The sequence below is a fragment of the Salvelinus namaycush genome, chromosome 38 (assembly GCF_016432855.1).
Source record: "Salvelinus namaycush isolate Seneca chromosome 38, SaNama_1.0, whole genome shotgun sequence".
In the NCBI taxonomy this organism is placed as follows: domain Eukaryota; kingdom Metazoa; phylum Chordata; class Actinopteri; order Salmoniformes; family Salmonidae; genus Salvelinus; species Salvelinus namaycush.
Window position 1 is genome coordinate 14,922,525 of NC_052344.1, and position 17,850 is coordinate 14,940,374.

The 17,850-nt window shown below is 39.8% G+C and overlaps 2 protein-coding genes across 2 annotated transcripts; both read left to right on the top strand.

Moving 5' to 3' along the window:
* Positions 1-292: 292 nt before the first annotated feature.
* On the top strand, positions 293-4,106 carry LOC120032026 (39S ribosomal protein L42, mitochondrial-like). The gene is made up of 5 exons (XM_038977939.1): positions 293-407; positions 631-688; positions 792-876; positions 1,153-1,316; positions 3,597-4,106. The coding sequence occupies exons 1-5, from the start codon at positions 326-328 to the stop codon at positions 3,640-3,642; spliced, it is 435 nt and encodes a 144-aa protein (XP_038833867.1). The 5' UTR covers positions 293-325; the 3' UTR covers positions 3,643-4,106.
* A 124-nt stretch (positions 4,107-4,230) lies between these two features.
* On the top strand, positions 4,231-7,843 carry LOC120032047 (ubiquitin-conjugating enzyme E2 N-like). The gene is made up of 4 exons (XM_038977972.1): positions 4,231-4,339; positions 5,689-5,935; positions 6,028-6,168; positions 6,474-7,843. The coding sequence occupies exons 1-4, from the start codon at positions 4,310-4,312 to the stop codon at positions 6,518-6,520; spliced, it is 465 nt and encodes a 154-aa protein (XP_038833900.1). The 5' UTR covers positions 4,231-4,309; the 3' UTR covers positions 6,521-7,843.
* The last annotated feature ends 10,007 nt before the right edge of the window (positions 7,844-17,850 follow it).

Below are 17,850 nucleotides of genomic sequence, written 5' to 3' on the forward strand. Positions count from 1 at the left end.
CAATGCTGCAACTTGAGTTTCATGTTAACGAATTAGCAAAATGTTAAAATCCCATTATTTCTCAGTTTACTCGATTACAATTCTAAAAATATATTTCTACAAATGTGATAAATACTTTTCCCCAAATAAATTTGACAGTTAAACTGCCCCAGTTGTTTTATTTTTGTATTTTTTACTTTGGCTTTACTAAAGAAAAAGGATTTGTTCGTAAATGTTTGTACTGCGGAACTAAATGTAGGGTTTACGTTTTCACACGGAACTATTTCCATGTGGTACATACACGGAAATATTTCCATGAAACACAAATGCAACATTTCTGTTGAGCATGGCTGCAACAGGTCATTTAAAAAGGTTGAATTGTTTATTTACACGGTTTTCAACTGTTACTCAACTGAAACACTGCACAGGTGAGTACTATCTATTGTAAAACTTGCAAGATTGAGGAACGCGTTTTATGAACACAATCTCAAGTGCTGAAAGGTTTTTGTCAGCTAGCTATCTAGTTAATGTTAGCGCACATATATTAGCAGAGAACCCAGCTAGCTAGCAATCTTGTGACTGTAGCTTGGCTGTTATTAATCACATCATACTGTACCTTTTGATTTATGTTAACCAATATATCCACAACAGGCGTTGTGCCTGTCCTTCACAAGTCAACTATCCATGGACCTTCCATTGATGATGATTGGTAAGTAGATAGCTTGCTACGTAGCCTTAGTTACAGTAAATCATAATTTTGTTACTGTGTGTATTGCGATGACTTTGTTAATTTCTTGTCATCTTCATTGCAGTAAGGTGGAAATTGGTGTGACATCTGATGGGAAGACCATAGTGTGCTACCATCCCTCTCAGGATGTTCCTTATGAACTTACCCAGGTAATAAATTAGAACTTGGATTTGCCGATACTGAAGTTAACAGAGCTGATGAGGAAAAGGAAACAACTTAAATACTGCATTTGCAAACACAATAAGCCCTGCAGGTTGATCTGTAAAATCATGTCTGTGGGAGGCTGAGATTTCCCTGCCAGCAATATGCCCCTTTTCTCATCATGGTGGCTATTAAATGGCTAAATAAGCCCTGCGATTTGGGTTGAAAAACAGCATAAATGGTCCTTGATTGTTTTGGGCTTTCTTGTGTATTTGTGACACTAGCCCATTCTACGGCCAGACCCCCTGACCAATCCGGCAGAGACACATGACCAGGTGCTGAAGGCCCACCTCGGCAGGGAGGTGCTGCAGAACAAACAGGCCCCCACCATCGAGGAGCTCAGCAAAATGTTTCACACCACCAAGCACCGCTGGTACCCAGTGGGACAGTAAGTACACCTTCTATGATTGAATCACTTTAGTGATAGTCAGTACTAACTGGGCACTGTCTAAATTATAAAGAGCTCAGAAGGGGAAAATTATGTTGTTGATTGCTCAAAGCAGGGCAATAGATAGAAGCCACACCCGTTCCATATTAAATATTGGTACTGAACTCACATGGCACTTCCTTAGTATTAAAGGCCCAGTGCAGTCAAAAATGTAATTTCCTGTGTTTTATATATATTTCCATGCTAAGGTTGGAAGAATGCTGTGAAAATGATAATGCTCTTTTGGTGTAAGAAAGCTGTTTGAAAAGGTCGCCTGAAATTTCAGCCTGTTTTGGCCTGCTTGGTGACATCACCAGGTGGTAAATTAGTTAATAGACCAATATGAAAGAGTTCCAAACGTCTCTACCAATAACGAGGCTTCCGTTTTCCCCTCCCCACTCCGATAGTCCTAGCAAAATTCTTGCTTGAGAAATTGCTCTTGCTAAGAAGCTATTTTTGTTTGTTTTTGACCATTTTGATTGAAAATTATCTCAGTAAGGTACTTAATTGTTACCCAGAAATGATTTGATATTGAGATAATGTTTGCATTGGGCCTTTTAAGTATCCAAAATGTACCTTATGTTGCTAATTTGTAAATTAATGTATTGAGTGAGAAACTTGCATGAATGTGGGTACAATCCTCACTCAGTCCTTTTTAAAATCACCTATACAGTACATTTGCAAGTATTCAGACCCCTTCCCCTTTTCCACATTTTGTTACATTACAGCCTTATTCTAAAATTGAGGGGGGAAAATACATTTTATCCATCTACACACAATACCCCATAATGACAAAGCGAGAACAGGTTTTTAGAAATGTTGGCATTTTTCTTAAAAACAGAAACCTTATGTAAATAAGACCCATTGCTATGAGACTAGAAATTGAGCTCAGGTGCATTCTGCTTCCATTGATCATCCTTGATGTTTCTACTGCTTGATTGGAGTCCACCTGGGGTAAATTGAATTGATGGGACATGATTTGGAAAGGAACACACCTGTCTATATAAGGTCCCACAGTTGACAGTGCATGTCAGAGCAAAAACCAAGCCATGAGGTTGAAGGAATTGTCTGTAGAGCTTCGAGACAGGATTCTGTTGAGGCACAGATCTGGGGAAGGGTACCTAAACATTTCTGCAGAATTGAAGGTCCCCAAGAACACAGTGGCCTCCATCATTCTTAAATGGAAGAAGTTTGGAACCACCAAGACTCTTCCTAGAGCTGGTCGCTCGGGCAAACTGAGCAATTGGGGGAGAAGGGCCTTAGTCAGGGAGGTGACCAAGAACCCAATGGTCACTCTGCCAGAGCTCCAGAGTTACTCTGGAGAAGGAGAACCTTTCAGAAGGACAACCATCTTGGCAGTACTCCATCAATCAGGGCTTTATGGTGGTGGCCAGACGGAAGCCACTCCTCAGTAAAATGCACATGACAGTCTGCTTGGAGTTTGCCAAAAGGCACCTAAAGGATTCTTAGGCCATGATAAACAAGATTCTCTGGTCTGATGAAACCAAGATTGAACTCTTTGGACTGAATGGCAAGCGTCACGTCTAGAGGAAACCTGGCACCATGCCTACGGTGATGCATGGTGGTGGCAGGTTCATACTGTGTAGATGTTTTTCAGCGGCAGGGACTGGGAGACTAGTCATGATTGAGGGAAAGATGAACGGAGCAAAGTACAGAGAGATCCTTGATGAAAACCTGCTCCAGAGCACTCGGGACCTCAGACAGGGGTGAAGGTTCACCTTCCAACAGGACAACAACCTTAAGCATACGGCCAAGACCATGCAGGAGTGGCATCGGGACAAGTCTCTGAATGTCCTTGAGTGGCCAGCCAGAGCCCGGACTTGAACCCGACCGAACATCTCTGGAGAGACCTAAACATCGCTTTGCAGCGACACTCCCTATCCAACCTGACAGAGCTTGAGAGGATCTGCAGAGAAGAATGGGAGAAATCCCCCAAATACAGGTGTGCCAAGCTTGTAGCGTCATATTTAAGTAGACTCGAGGCTATAATCGCTGCCAAAGGTGCTTCAACAAAGTACTCAGTAAAGGGTCTGAATACTTATGTAAATGTAATATTTCAGATTTTTTTAATTTCTAAAAACCTGTTTTTGCTTTGTCATTATGGGGTATTGTGTGTAGATTCGAGAGAATACAGCTTAATCAATTTTAGAATAAGGCTGTACTTACTTTCCGAATCCGCTGTATATTGAACATTTTAACTTTTGTTCCTTTTTTTCTTAGGTACCATACACGACGCAGAAAGAGAGATCCCCCAAAAGACAGATAGTTGTTAAGGAGTTTCTTACCTTCAGAATCATTGTACCCTTACATAATTATTAGCTTGGCTCACCCCCCAAATCCCGAACTGTTTTTTGTTGTAATTATTTGTGCTGTAAAATAAAATGAACAAATCTGAAGTTGTGCACTTACGTTTTGAAGCAGATTACCAAAACTATCAGTGAAATATATATTTTCCCTATTTGCTGAATACCTTGTATTTCATGAACTTCTGGGACATGGTTAGGGTATCTGCATGTTATTGTGGAAGAAGGAGAGCACTGCAAAGGGGACCAGTGTAACGGGAGAAAGACAAAGCTGCAACTGGGACTCAAACTTTGGCTCCTACGGTGCAAAACAATATTACATTGATTGTTATAACTGTCCATTTATACGACCATTTCAATTCAGTACATGTCTTTCAAGTTTTTGTGATTCAAAGAAATTACAATAAAGAGTACGTTCATATTTCTAGTATTTTCTCTTAATATTTCGAAAGCACCCACTACTGGAACATGAAGTTCGTTTAATTGAAATATGTTTACGCTTGGTCGTTGACCAAAATACATTTCCCAGCATTCACAATCCCGTCAGAGGCCAACACCATTCACCGGAAGACGTGTTTGTCGGCGACGAAGGAGTGAACATACAAAAAATACTATATACAGTAAAACAAGATGGCAGGACTACCCCGCAGGATTATAAAGGTAATTTCAAAAACCACATGCGATAAATGGTTCCCAAGCCGTAGTTCGGTCCCCTTTGATTTGCGAAGAAAAATATGACTCGGCACGTGCATTGCCATGTATTTGTTAGCTAACTACTTCCGTTAGCTAGGTACTGTATGTCTCAGGCTCAGCCCCAAGTCAGAGGAATGTTTGGTCAAATGTATTATCCTTCCTGCTGAATATGGCTCTAGTCTGCTTAATTTCCTATTTGTGTTGAAATTAATTAGTTTCTTAGTGTACATGTATTGAATTAACCTTGCTATGGTCTCAAGTTAGCGATCTGAACAGTGACACTCGACTGGCACTGCTAGCTAACATTAGCAACGTACATACAGCTAGCAGATTTAGCTAGTTAGATATTGGTAGAACTTGCTGTACTACTGGACTCCAGAGTATGTATTATAAACTCACATTTATTTGCTTGGTTTACTGTGTATGAAAGTGCTTTGGGTAGCAAAGCTAACTTGGCTGTAGTATAGGAACCGGTGGCAGTGCAGGTATTTCTCTCAAACTGTGTCTAGGCCCAATGAGCAGGATCAGTAGATCTTGTTGGTCTTGCAGGAGTTCTGTGTCAGAAATGAATGAAGCGACATGGGACAATAGTTTGTCATACATATACAAGGTGGCTGCAAAAACAAATGTTTGACAGAAACATTCAATTATCAGCCTACTCAACTAGCCTAACTTACTGACTTGCCTAGTTGTTGAATAAAAAAACGGATAAGACAAACATTTACAGTGGGTGTTATAGTTTACATGTGGCGATCAGAGTTCTATTTGAAAGTTATTGTTAATAAATGTATTTCCATCAGAATGACAGACATACCATGAAGATGTTACATGTTGGTTCTCACTAGGCCTCAGACATAATTCACAAAAAACTGACTTTGCAGCTAGTTCACATCCAGGCATGTAATTATTATATATGTTTTATTTCACCTTTAATTGAACTGCAATAGAATGTATCCTATGAGCTCTTAGCTGAGGATCTAAAACACTGGGTGAGTGACCATTTTGTGCTCTTGAAAGAGACAAGACAGAGTGGATGTTCTTTGCCCCCAAAAAGTTCAGAAACAGAATGTCAAACCTGACCTTGAATGTATGGATGGCTGTCCTTGCACCTCAACATAGTTGTCCAAAACCTTGGTAACTATTGACCCTGACCTGACATCTGGTTGTTGGTGCTTATCAGTCTTGCTACATGTGTGTCGCATTCTGCTTGAGACAATTTAAACTGGGTTCACTTCAAACATGAACATGACATGTTTCTGTTTGCATGTGTTTGTCTATCTACCTGCATGTCTTGATCTGTATCTGTCTGTGTTCAGGAGACTCAGCGTTTGCTGGCCGAACCCGTTCCTGGAATAAAGGCAGAGCCTGATGAGGCGAATGCACGCTACTTCCATGTGGTGATTTCAGGGCCCCAGGACTCCCCTTTCGAAGGAGGCACCTTTAAACTTGAACTCTTTCTGCCAGAAGAATATCCCATGGCAGCTCCCAAAGTGCGATTCATGACCAAAATCTACCATCCCAATGTGGACAAGCTGGGTAGGATATGCCTAGACATCTTGAAAGGTGAGTTATCCAGATTCAGTTATCATTAGTCACAGTCATGACCTGACTCAAAGTATGACTCCTTCCTCCACCGTTTTCTTATTCTCTCACAGATAAGTGGTCCCCAGCTTTGCAGATCCGCACAGTGCTGCTATCAATCCAAGCATTATTAAGCGCTCCTAACCCTGATGACCCACTTGCAAACGATGTTGCAGAGCAGTGGAAATCCAACGAAGCCCAAGCCATTGAGACAGGTGAGACAGCGCGCGCACGTGTCATATTTGAGGTGAACCCAGTTTAAATTCTCACCCCTTGGCATTTAAATTATTTTGCATCCTCTGATCAAGAGTACCTATCTCTGAATGTGAACAAAGCCTGGTTTTAAACAGAGGCAGTGATTGTGAGAAGGAACCAATTACTTACTGCTCTTGTAGTGCTCTTCACTTCAGCCTCCTAAAGTGCCACTGCAGGTCAAATCAATTCAGGGATAGCAAGACATTCCTTCAAGAAGAATGCTAATACCTGTAGTTAATGAACCCCCTCTCTGTGCACCTTGCAGCTCGGACATGGACCAGGCTTTACGCGGGAAACAGCATTGAGGTATAGAAGAAAACAGACGGGCACTGGATGTTATCACAACCTAAGATGATCTCCTTTATTTGCATTTAAAGGACACAGTCTTAGACAAAAAACAAGATAAAAGCAAGCAAAAAAATAACAGCAAAGAATATATTTAAAAGAAAACGAGACTACTGCAGCCCTCTGGTGATTGTATGACACATGGCAATGTGTTTTGTCTTTGTCTCGGCTCACTGCTCGAATGCATGGACAGAGGCTGATGCTTTCTGTTTCTCTGTGGGGGGGGGGGGGTGAACGACAAGTCTCGGCACACCACCGAGGGGTTACAAACATAGGAAATCGCCCTGGACCCACAGTCATACAATGGGTCAGTTTATTCAAAGGTCAATAAATTGAGGGAGTTTGTGACAGAGCCACCAAATACCCACCCATTTGAAAAATGTCCACTTGAGGTTATGCCGCCTAGCCTCTTGTTGAATTTATCGTAACCTTTGTTTCCCTCAGACAGTTGAAGTTGTTGGTTCGGAAGCCCTGTGTTTGCAAGTCCTTGGCAGAAGCTCAGATTAGGGAGGTGAGGGTGTCTGTTACGACGCCCTTCTGGGGAGAATGGCGTTCTTTTCATTTTCTTTTCATGTCGATTTTTATTATTATATTTTTTTTTCAAATGTCTCTTTTTTTTCCGCTCCTATGATACTTAATTAAAAGCATGTACTTAACCAAGCTCAGAACATGACTGTTCTAACAAGTTTAATCCGTATTGATATTGAGAATTATCACTTTTGGGGTGTTGATGGGGGGGAAATGTACACCCAATTCTGACATGAAACAACGAGGCACGAAACACTATCATCGTCACTTCATTGCTGAGATCCTCACAGGCTTGTGTTGCTTCTGTACTGCTTTTCTGTAAATGTTATGTTGTAGTAAAAATATTTTTGTTATGCCATTTTGTTTGATCTCTTTCTTGCTAGCACTGTACCTACATATTCTGGTAGGTGGTGTTTCATTGCTTTTCCCATACTCTGTCCTCACCCTTGTCTTTTCCACAATTCTCTACTGCAAGTGTATCCACGTTTAGTTCAACCAACATCCTGAAAGAGGGGAGAAAGTCAGAGAATGTTCTAATTTATTTGTTATCTTTTTCTAACGGATTTGGAATTAAATATCAATGATTCATCATCCAAGCGTCTGGCCTTTAGATTGAGAATGGCTTCCATGTCTCTGGTTAGTCCACTCTTCATGTGAAAAAGGCAAAGAGAATTGTGTATTACCGGTGTCTGAAATTATATGGGGGGGAAAACCAATGCATTTGCATACGTGGCTCCTGTAAATAAAATAAGTTGAGTAAGACTCCTGTGAATGTGTCTGTGCTGTTGTGTATCTGGGGAGGGGACACGACACACTTGTTTTGTTTATTGACACACTTGCTCTGTCTGAGTAGATGGGTACCTGTATGTCAGGGCCATGCTTGTCTTTAGGGGCCAGTATGTCACAATGGTTTTATTGGCCAGTCTTTGTTTATATGGCAACAGTGAGCCACTCAGTGGGGGTCGTTCCATGAAAATAATGGCTTTTTGACCAGCAATTTCAAATGTAATTTTTTTTTTAACCAAAACTTAGTTAATAGGTAACACCCCTTAACATTGTAAATCACCATAAATGACAGCTTAATGCATTTTAATTTGTTACATTTCCCCTAAAATTATTCCTTCCCTTTTTGTCACTGGTGTTACATATATTTTAATGACAACTCGGGCTTTTCATGTAAGTTGACTATTTAATTTGCATATATAATCAAAGACATAAGGTTAATGATAATATTAAGAAAATGTTTTGATTTAAACTATATATATATATATATTTATATATATACAGTAGATATATATTTTTACAATAACACCAGTGACAAATTTGCAGGCTAGATGGCATAGCTGTCGGCCACAGTAGCTCAAACCACACTTCTTAAATTGTAAATAAATCACGTAATTCTTAAGTGTCTATTGAAGCACCTGTGCATCAATCTAAGTAACAATAAAAAAAATCCCCATCAAAATCTGTCAATTTAAGATAGATATCTGGCTTTTTGCATGGGCTGCGTCTCAATCTACGGCATCCACCTATGTCAGCCTTCCGCATCTGCGGTGGAAGGTGGCCGAGCTACAGCTGTGTTTGTAAATTATTGTAATCAACTTTCCTTTCCCTTTACTATAAACTGTGTAACACTCCGGTACTTATTTGGTAGTAGTTCTGAAAGTAGCACTCATTAGCCAAAAACGGTCCCCGATGTGTCATTGCTCTCTCGCTCTGCTGTGTGCTTCTTGCTAGCTGTCACTCAAATGGCGAGGGGCTGAAGCTCATTGTCTGAAACTCGAATTGCATGGGTGAAAATCTAGAGAAAATGTTATTGCACAGTTTCCAGAAATAGTCGCTTTCAACTAGAGATTTTGTGGCAAATCAAGGTGAGACTGTAATTCTGCTCCTAGATCATGCATGTATAAACTACACATTGGCCAAAGCGGGAGGTAAAAAAAAACGTGCTAGTTGCCAAAGTTCCGGAGCATGTCTTTAAGGTTTAGCATGAAATTACCAAATTAATCTTAAAATTGCTAAAATGAGAGAGAGTGCAGACCCTCCATGTTCTTTTCAAAACAGCCCTGCCTCCAATGAACCTTTGACCCAGGAAGAAGTTGGCAAAGATGTTGAATTGTTTTCAAAGTGGTCATCTATAATGGGGTAACACAAGTGACATGAAATTGAGGGACAGCTATTCCTTGTAAATTATACTAATTAGTTGATTTTTTAGTTGAAGTATTCCACTAAATACTTTTATATTATAACATTTTAAGGTGCGAGAGAAATATATATTTTTACTCAAAATATGTCACTAAACCACGACTCATTCATGACCCTAGGGAGTAGGACAAGCCAATTCCATGGTATTGAGCATGTTGTACTATATACAGAGCATTCGGAAAGTATTCAGACCCCTTGACTTTCTCCACGTTTTGTTACATTACAGCCTTATTCTAAGATGTATTAAATAGTTTGACTCTTTCCACATTTTGTTACGTTACAGCCTTATTCTAAAATGGATTAAATAAATTTTTCTCCTCATCAATGTAGATTGATGAGGAGAAAAATGTATTTAATCCATTTTAGAATAAGGCTGTAACGTAACAAAATGTGGAAAAAGTCAAGGGGTCTGAATACTTTCAGAACGCACTGTATATACTGTCTATTAACACAAAACACTTCAATTAAAATAAAAATGTTGTGTCATTATCTGACACTTAAGTGTTTTCCCTGGTGCTTAAGGCGGGGAAAGGAAAGCCACCATTTTCATAGAATGTGCCAATCCTCGGAATGTAAATGCAGGAAATGATTCCTTGTATTATGGTCCTGTCTTCGTTTATATGGCAACAGTGAGTCACTCAGTGTATGAACTAATCCTCAGAATATAAATGCAGGATTTTATTCCTTGTATTATCTTTTAGACACTAAACATTAACTAACCTTAGAGCAATAAAGATTTGTCAGTGAAATTAGTCCATCACTTTATTTTTTAAATTTATTTGTACACTTTAGTCAGTTGGCAGACACTCTTAACCACACCGACTTACAGTTAGTGCATTCATCTTAAGATGGCTAGATGGGACAACCACATCCCAGTCATAGTAAGTACATTTTTCCTCAAAATAAGTCGTGGGGGGGAGTATTAGATTATCCATTGTTACAGGGCGTTATTACAGGATAGGCTATCTGTTGTTATAGGGTGACTTACTGCTGACAGCTCAGAAACTTCCAAATATAAACAGAACCTTTGTGACAGGCATTGATTTATTGACCTGACAGGTGAACATTACTCATCACCAGGTGCTTACGGCACAGGGTAGAACACTGTCTGGCCACTCACAGTAGACAGTATGTTTTGGATGTCGCGTCATCAATGTGTCACGGAAATATAACACTTTCTGCTTGTTTACTAGTAGAAATACATTATTTGTGGTGTGATGCTCTAGTCTTAGTGGTTGCATGGTAATAACTGTTTTTGATCTGACGTCATTATGAAGTATTTGTTTGTTGTGATGGGATTCCTCTCCTTCTGCAGTCAGTATGAGAGTGAATTGTGACTATGAATGTCTGCACTGCCTGGAGATCCACTCTCCACAAGACAGGGAGGGATGGGTGGGGGGGGGGGATCTCTTCCTGTGAATATTTCATCTGCAGTGGGAAAACAGACTGCTGTGCCAGGGTTCTCCTTCGCTGACCTTTACATATAACCAGCCACCGACGTGCAGACTGCAGGGAAAGGGGTGGTAGTGCATGGCCTCCAAGAGTGCTGTATGGAATAATAGTGCAAGATGTCTTATTTTGGTGTTGGTGTGACAAGATAGGAGGATGACATGGGTGTGATGCAGTATGAACAGCGATTCACTGCATTATATTATCAAAATGTACAGCAGACACACAATTGTGTTCAATACCAATGATTCATATCCTCTGTTCCTGTAGATATTGTACGTTTTGAAATTAGGTTGTGAAATACTGAGTGTGTTATCAGGAAGAAAACAAGCTACAGCTCAGTGGTAAAACCACTGGTGAAATAAACCACAGCTCAGTGGTAAAACTAGTGAAATAAAATAATTAAAATGGTAATTAAAACAATAGAAATAGCACTATATACATCATAACAACTGTGGCAGTGATGAATTACCTGTCCTGTTACATTCAAATAGAATTGATTACTTTTTTTCGTGTAGATGTACTGATTGCAGGGGTTGGGCATTTAGGGTCAAAGTGTTTTGACATCTATTAGAATACGATATTACTCAATAGGCGAGCTTTGTGAGTGATTAGATAATAGCTATATGACACTATTTGAATATGTTGTAGATCAGTGCTTATGGAACACCCAAACCCAGTTCACAAGTCTCAGAGGACAGAGATTAGGTAGCTAGTATGGGTGACATCGCCCAACAATGTCAACAGAGGAGGAATAATCTGCTTTAAAAGTGGAGAGAAATGAGTATGACTCTTAGCTAATTGCTAGCAACACACAACCAATGCTGGGATTTGTTGGGAGCAAGACAGATTTACAAATTGCAGTGAATTCTTGTTTTCCGACTGCCCATTTCAACACGGTTAGTGCTATCCGGTATCCTTGGGCCGTCCCCGTCCTAAACCATAACCCCTAACCTTAATCATAACCCTTGCCAAACCCTAATCCTAACCTTTACCCTTACCTTAACAATTTTAAATGTCAATAGGGTAGGGATGTCCCAAGGATTCCAGATAGCAAGGACCCCTTTTACACTTCCAAATCCAGAACTGAGTCCACATCTCATTTCCCAGCAGGCTGATGTTGATTTATGAATGGGGCATTACATAAGTAGCAAGGTACTCTGAACACTAGAGGGAGGGCTACAATTCATGTCATGAAGCCTCTTATATTGTCATCTCTTCATCTTGCGAGTTCTGTGGCTGGCCAGGCAGGCAGGCCTGCAGACAGTCCCCTTGAGAGCATTCCGTACCGAGTTCAAATTGAGTCACAATGGTGGAAAATATTACTCTTAGATGGATGATGCTGTCCTTCAGGTGTATCATCTGTTCCTCAGGCTTTTAGCCACAGTGTACTGCGCTATAATATAACCTGCTCAAGATTCCACTGTCCGTCTAAACCCCCTCTGCAGTCACATTTGATGTGTCATTCTGGTTAGTGTTATTCGTGGTAAAATTTGTCATAGATTGAAACTAATTTCTGTTTAGTTGAATTTTTTTAAGGCTATAAAGCCAGGTTAAAGCCATTGTATCAGCACGGGGGAGAAGTGCTGCCACTGACCAGATCTAGGCTTCCACTACAGAGGCTCATGAGACAGGGTACATTCAAAACAAAATAGCTTTATTGCCTATGAAGTTTACAACCTACAGAATCAATAATGAATAAAACGTAAACGTTCAGCAACACAAACGTGCGAACAGAGCTACCTGCTCTCAGTCCTCTCCTCTAAACCAGTTTTTCCCGACTCGTCCTTTAGTACCCTCAACAGTTCACATTTTTTGTGAGCACACCTGATCAACTTGTCAACTATTCATCAAGCTCTCAATGAGCCCCCGCATAAATCTAATTAGCGTAATAAAAAAATCCCATAAAATCTGTTAGTTTAAGAGAGATCTGTTTTGTTGCATTGAATGAGTCTCTATCCGCCGATTTCGCACTTCCGTATCTGCGGTGAAAGGAGACAGAGCGAAAGTGGTGTTTGTCAGACCATGAGACATCATCATTCTTCTCACAATCATTCTTCTCACAAAATCTTCTGTAGAGTCCAAACGGTTTGGCCTACAAAATATTATGGTCTCACGAACACGTACTGTACATTTCGGTTGTTTTGCTCTAGGACACCCACAGGCCTCTCAAGACTTGTCTGAAGGTCCCCGGTACCAGTTGAAAATATTGAAGTATATATGGAGAATGTTTAGCGCCAAAAATAAGGGGTATCTTTCAGATATAGGACAGACACTTCAGAACAAACTTCCTTTGATTTTTTGGGTGACGACTATCTGTTGTTCCATGTAGTGAATCTGTTATTCAATGCGTTTGTATAGGTTAATAGCAGTAAGGCCAAAACATTTTTTTCATCAAATATTTTTTTATACTTCAAGGAGTCTTAATTTAGCTATTTGATTTGGAATTTTATCTTTGGTATGACCTTCTTTAAATAAAAATCCATATAGTTTAGTAGACTACCCCAGCATAAGCGTTCCAGGCTGACTACATGTCTAAAGTTACCCGTTAAGTTTCTACCCCTCAAGACACCACACCATAAAGGTTGCTTTTTCAGTTCAAGTCTACTTCAGAAGCCCTAAGTATAATAAAACACATATTAATCCAATGCCCATTCAAAGAATGAAGTGAACTGCCTTTGTCTACCTGGAGGAGGTCATACTGTTCTCCACAATATCCTCTGTCCATGCTGTGTATTTTGATTCAGAGAACTTTCCCACAATCTAGCAATTACACTGTCGCTCCCTGGCCTTGTTTATGTCTCAGCACACTGTTCTTCCCATGATTACAGCATGTCCATGTTTGTTCCAGCTCAAGGAGACAGTGCTATCATTGGGAGTGCAACATAACAGAGGACTAGATTGTTTTCCTCAGGGGGAGGTAAAACAGGCCTATAAGTAACTGTAGTTGGTAATATAATACCATTACACACACACACACACTCACACAGAGACACCCACAGAGAGGCAGTGAGGCACATAAACACACACATATGCACACATATACCCACACAGAGAAACACACACACAACCCTATAATAGCGTAGCTTATAATGTCAGGTGGTCCGTGTCTAAGTGATGTTTTCCCTATCCTAATGAAAGGCCAAGAGAAAGATCTGGCCGTGATAAACACCCATTGTTAGTCTTATGTCTTTAAGAGCAGGTTATTGTGATGATATAATGATTGTGAAAGCTGTGTTTACTTATGGCCTCATTCCCTGTCACAATAGTTGCTCTGTTTCCTTTACCTTGTGACATTCCCTAATCCTATCATTTTGTTTGTTTGCTTGTTTAACCCTTCAATTTATAGAGTTAGGGTCAGAGGGCAATGTACTATTGACCTGAGGGTCAGGGAAGAAAAAAATAGATATAAAATTAAGCCAACAGCCATTTATTTGGTTGGGTATAGAACATCTACCATGTTTCCTGGTGATCAGTTATGACAATTGCTGTGAGTACATGTGTACAAATGTTTAATGTAATGCTTATAAAGGCTTTATAACAGCCTTATATGGTAACCTAGAATGACACTGCATGATTTTGCTCTTTGTGGTTCTATTTTTGGGTCACTGATCATTCATTGGTAAATACTGAAATGGAGGCAGAGGATTCTGTTTCACACAGATAGAGGGGAGTTCTATATTCAATAGTGACAACAGCAACATTAGATCCATCATGGCCGTCGAAGCAGACGGTCAGAGTTCACTTAATCATCCGTTATTTGTCTCTCAATGAGGACACACTGTCAGAGTATGACATCAAGAAAAACTGGCATCAGGTGGATGGATATCTATTATTGCTCAGAAATAGCCTCGCTATTGTTATTTTACTACAGCTCTTTAATCATTTGTTACTTTTATTTCTTATTCTTATTTTTTTTGTAGGTATATTTTTTAAACTGCGTTGTTGGTTAAGGGCTTGTAAGTAAGCATTTCACTGTAAGTTCTACACCTGTTGTATTTGGCGCTTGTGACAAATAAAATTGGATTTGATTTCTCTAGAGAGAAAAAAAACAATGGTCTCAACATTAAAACATGTAGAAATATTTTAAAGAATAGATATAACAATGATATTTTGATTACTGTTATTATTCTTCGTAGTAATAGTGGTAGTATTTCACATTACACACACTTCAAATATCTATATGTACGCATGATATATAGTTTCAATTTCAAGTTTTAAGTTTTTATTAGACGTATGTAGAGGATACACATGGTATACACTGTCCAATAAAATGCTTACTTGCAGTTTCCTTCTCGACAATCAACAACAATAATAAATAATAGAAGATAAGAATAGGAACATAAAGTAAATGACTCAGTAGAATAGAATACACATTTTAGCATAAGTATAATACAGGAAGGCACAATTTATAGTCCAAAATGTACACATTTATCAGAGAAGGGAGCATTGGGGGACAAGTGTTTAAATTTAGCAGTATTAGCAATATTAAATAAGAGTCTGGTTGCAGCAGTTGTGTGTGTTTTTGTGTGTGTGTGTGTGTGTGTGTGTGTGTGTGTGTGTGTGTGTGTGTGTGTGTGTGTGTGTTTGTGTGTGTGTGTGTGTGTGTGTGTGTGTGTGTGTGTGTGTGCGTGCGTGAGAGAGAGTGTGGATGTGTGATATAGGATAAATTATGCTTAAAGGACCATTAGCTTTCGCTAACCCCATCCAGGCAGTAGTAGTGACCTATACATTACACCCCTTGCTGCTCAACAAGCCATATATAAATATCCTAATGTGACATTTTAGGGAAAGGTTTATGGGTCGTGGTGGGGGCTGTGCTATTGCCGCTCAAGAGCCTGCTGCTCTTAGAATTAACTGGCAATGGGCCATGCCCTCATGATTCTGGGAGATTCAAAGACCAAAGCACCTCCCCTTTAATACTGTCTAAAAGGGACTTACAGTAAGTGACTTGATCATCTCAGACTCTAATTGGCACCACGGGCAATCCGAGCCGGCTGTGCTGAGAGAGTGGATCATTAGCAAACGAGGAAAGTGACAGAATAGATGAAGAACAGTCGGATTAGCCTAACTGTGTGTGTTCTGTGTGTGTTTTGAGATTGCCTTGGCGATGGCAGAGAACAGATGTGTTAGACTGCAGCTCTATCATTAGAGTGGTGACAGGAATGGGCAGAGGTTCAAATCTGGTAACTTCATACACATCTTTCTGTCATCCTTAAAGCATGTGAAATCAAATCCCCCTTCTCCCCCTCACTTGGACTGCAGCTAATATTATGGGCTGTTGATATCCTTTCTATTTTGGGCAAGATGATGCTGTAGATGACTGCTTTTGGGTTAGATGACGATATTGACTTTTTGTCTAGGTCTATTCTTTGGGAGTGTTGACTTTGAGACCCTGTCTATTCTAAGATAATGACAGAGATATACAGTACTTTGTGTAAGAGAAGGGGGTAGAAAGAAGTTATTATTTTGGTAAAAGTGATTTTAGAGACTAATTTAAGTTATGGAAAGATGGTAGAGATCCATTGAGACAGGGAAGATAACATCGAGGCATATGCTATTTTGGTGTTTCACAACACAGTCTGACATCTTTGCAATTCCGCTTATATGAGATTTTTACACATCAAAGGCTACCCCATTGCTTTTCGTCACTCCTACACAACGCTCGTCGCTCAGTGCAGGCAGAATCATCGCTCAATCTGATGTAAGACCCTAATAACATTTTGACTAGTCATTTCAAACTGTAACGATCAACTATGTTAAGAAAAAGCAGGCTCTCACCCCATGACCTAATCAATGTTTCTCTCTTTAAGTTTAGTCCATCCTCTCTTAAAAACAATCACATCATGATACACTGATTGTCAGTTCCAAAACTCTGATACCCTGTGAGTGACAATCTCTTTGATGAAGAGTGTGAGGTAGGATGCTTGTCCTGCTGGCATCCAGTTAGAAAAGTAAATCAAGTTAACAGCTCTTTTGATTCAGTCGTTGAATTCCAATTTTGACGAGAACACAGGTTTGACAGATGACTACACTGGCCTTACTGGTATTTCAAAACCTTTAGAGGTGAAGGGTTAACACTTACAATTATATTATTTTCTCGCTTGTGGTGCAGAGAGTTACAGCACCAACAAACAGGTGTAATGAATGAACTCAGAGGTGTGTATATATACCATATATGTGTATGTTTGTGTGATTCTCACTTTGTCTTGACAAACTTTTACAACACCCTCAGCAAATGCTTGTCACATGCTTCGTAAACAACAGCTGTAGACTAACAGTGAAATGCAGTGACTAAGATAGAGGAACTACTATACAACATGTCTTTGTATGTGTATACACTTAGAGAAGAAGGGTTATATCACTTGCTTCATCTATGGAACCCCCAAAAGGTTCTATATAGAACCTTTTTCTATGAGGGGAAAGTAGATGTGACCTGTCTTCTATAACGTAAAAGCTATACATTAACACACAAAACTAGACATCTTCAAGTAGGCCCACCTTCCTTTATAGGCTATAAACAGAACAAACCTAGACTAGGTCTATATCCCCAAATTGCTTTCAGTCAATAGCAGGAATAGTCGTCACAGAGTAGCTAAGGTAGGGTATAAAATTGACAGTGCTTTATTTGTGAAATTATTTTTCTGATGTGAATACAGAAAAAGTGGAAGGTCAGAAACCCTCTTTTCCACCACCCACAATCCCAAGACAGAGGTTTACAGTGGAGGCTATTATAAGGAGTCTTTTAAAGACCTTGATTACGGACATTTCAGGGCAATACGTCATTACATCTTATATTGAGAAAATACTCTGATGAAGTTATAGACTTAAGGGTTAAAAATTGTAACCTTACTATTTTTCTAGATTGCTTATCCATATGGGTGGGCCTATGGAACAAATAGGATAGGCTACTTTTTAAGAAAGCATAAAGTCAGATGGAGTGAGCACTGCATAGGTGTTCAATCACAGCTAGATTTGTCCTACTTTTTTATCCTATCCTCCAACAGTTATCAGACGTATGGTGACGTGCGTAACAGCGCTCCGCTAGGTTGCCTTCTGTCTATTTACAGTCAGCGACTGCGCAAAGCCTACCTTGTAGGCTACTACCTAAGGTG

Coding starts and splice junctions, on each gene's coding strand:
- LOC120032026 (XM_038977939.1), top strand. CDS start 326: ATGGCTGCAACAGGTCATTTAAAAAGGTTGAATTGTTTATTTACACGG. Junction 408..630: donor TCAACTGAAACACTGCACAG/GTGAGTACTATC, acceptor TATCCACAACAG/GCGTTGTGCCTGTCCTTCAC. Junction 689..791: donor CCTTCCATTGATGATGATTG/GTAAGTAGATAG, acceptor TCTTCATTGCAG/TAAGGTGGAAATTGGTGTGA.
- LOC120032047 (XM_038977972.1), top strand. CDS start 4,310: ATGGCAGGACTACCCCGCAGGATTATAAAG. Junction 4,340..5,688: donor TACCCCGCAGGATTATAAAG/GTAATTTCAAAA, acceptor GTCTGTGTTCAG/GAGACTCAGCGTTTGCTGGC. Junction 6,169..6,473: donor AGCCCAAGCCATTGAGACAG/GTGAGACAGCGC, acceptor TGCACCTTGCAG/CTCGGACATGGACCAGGCTT.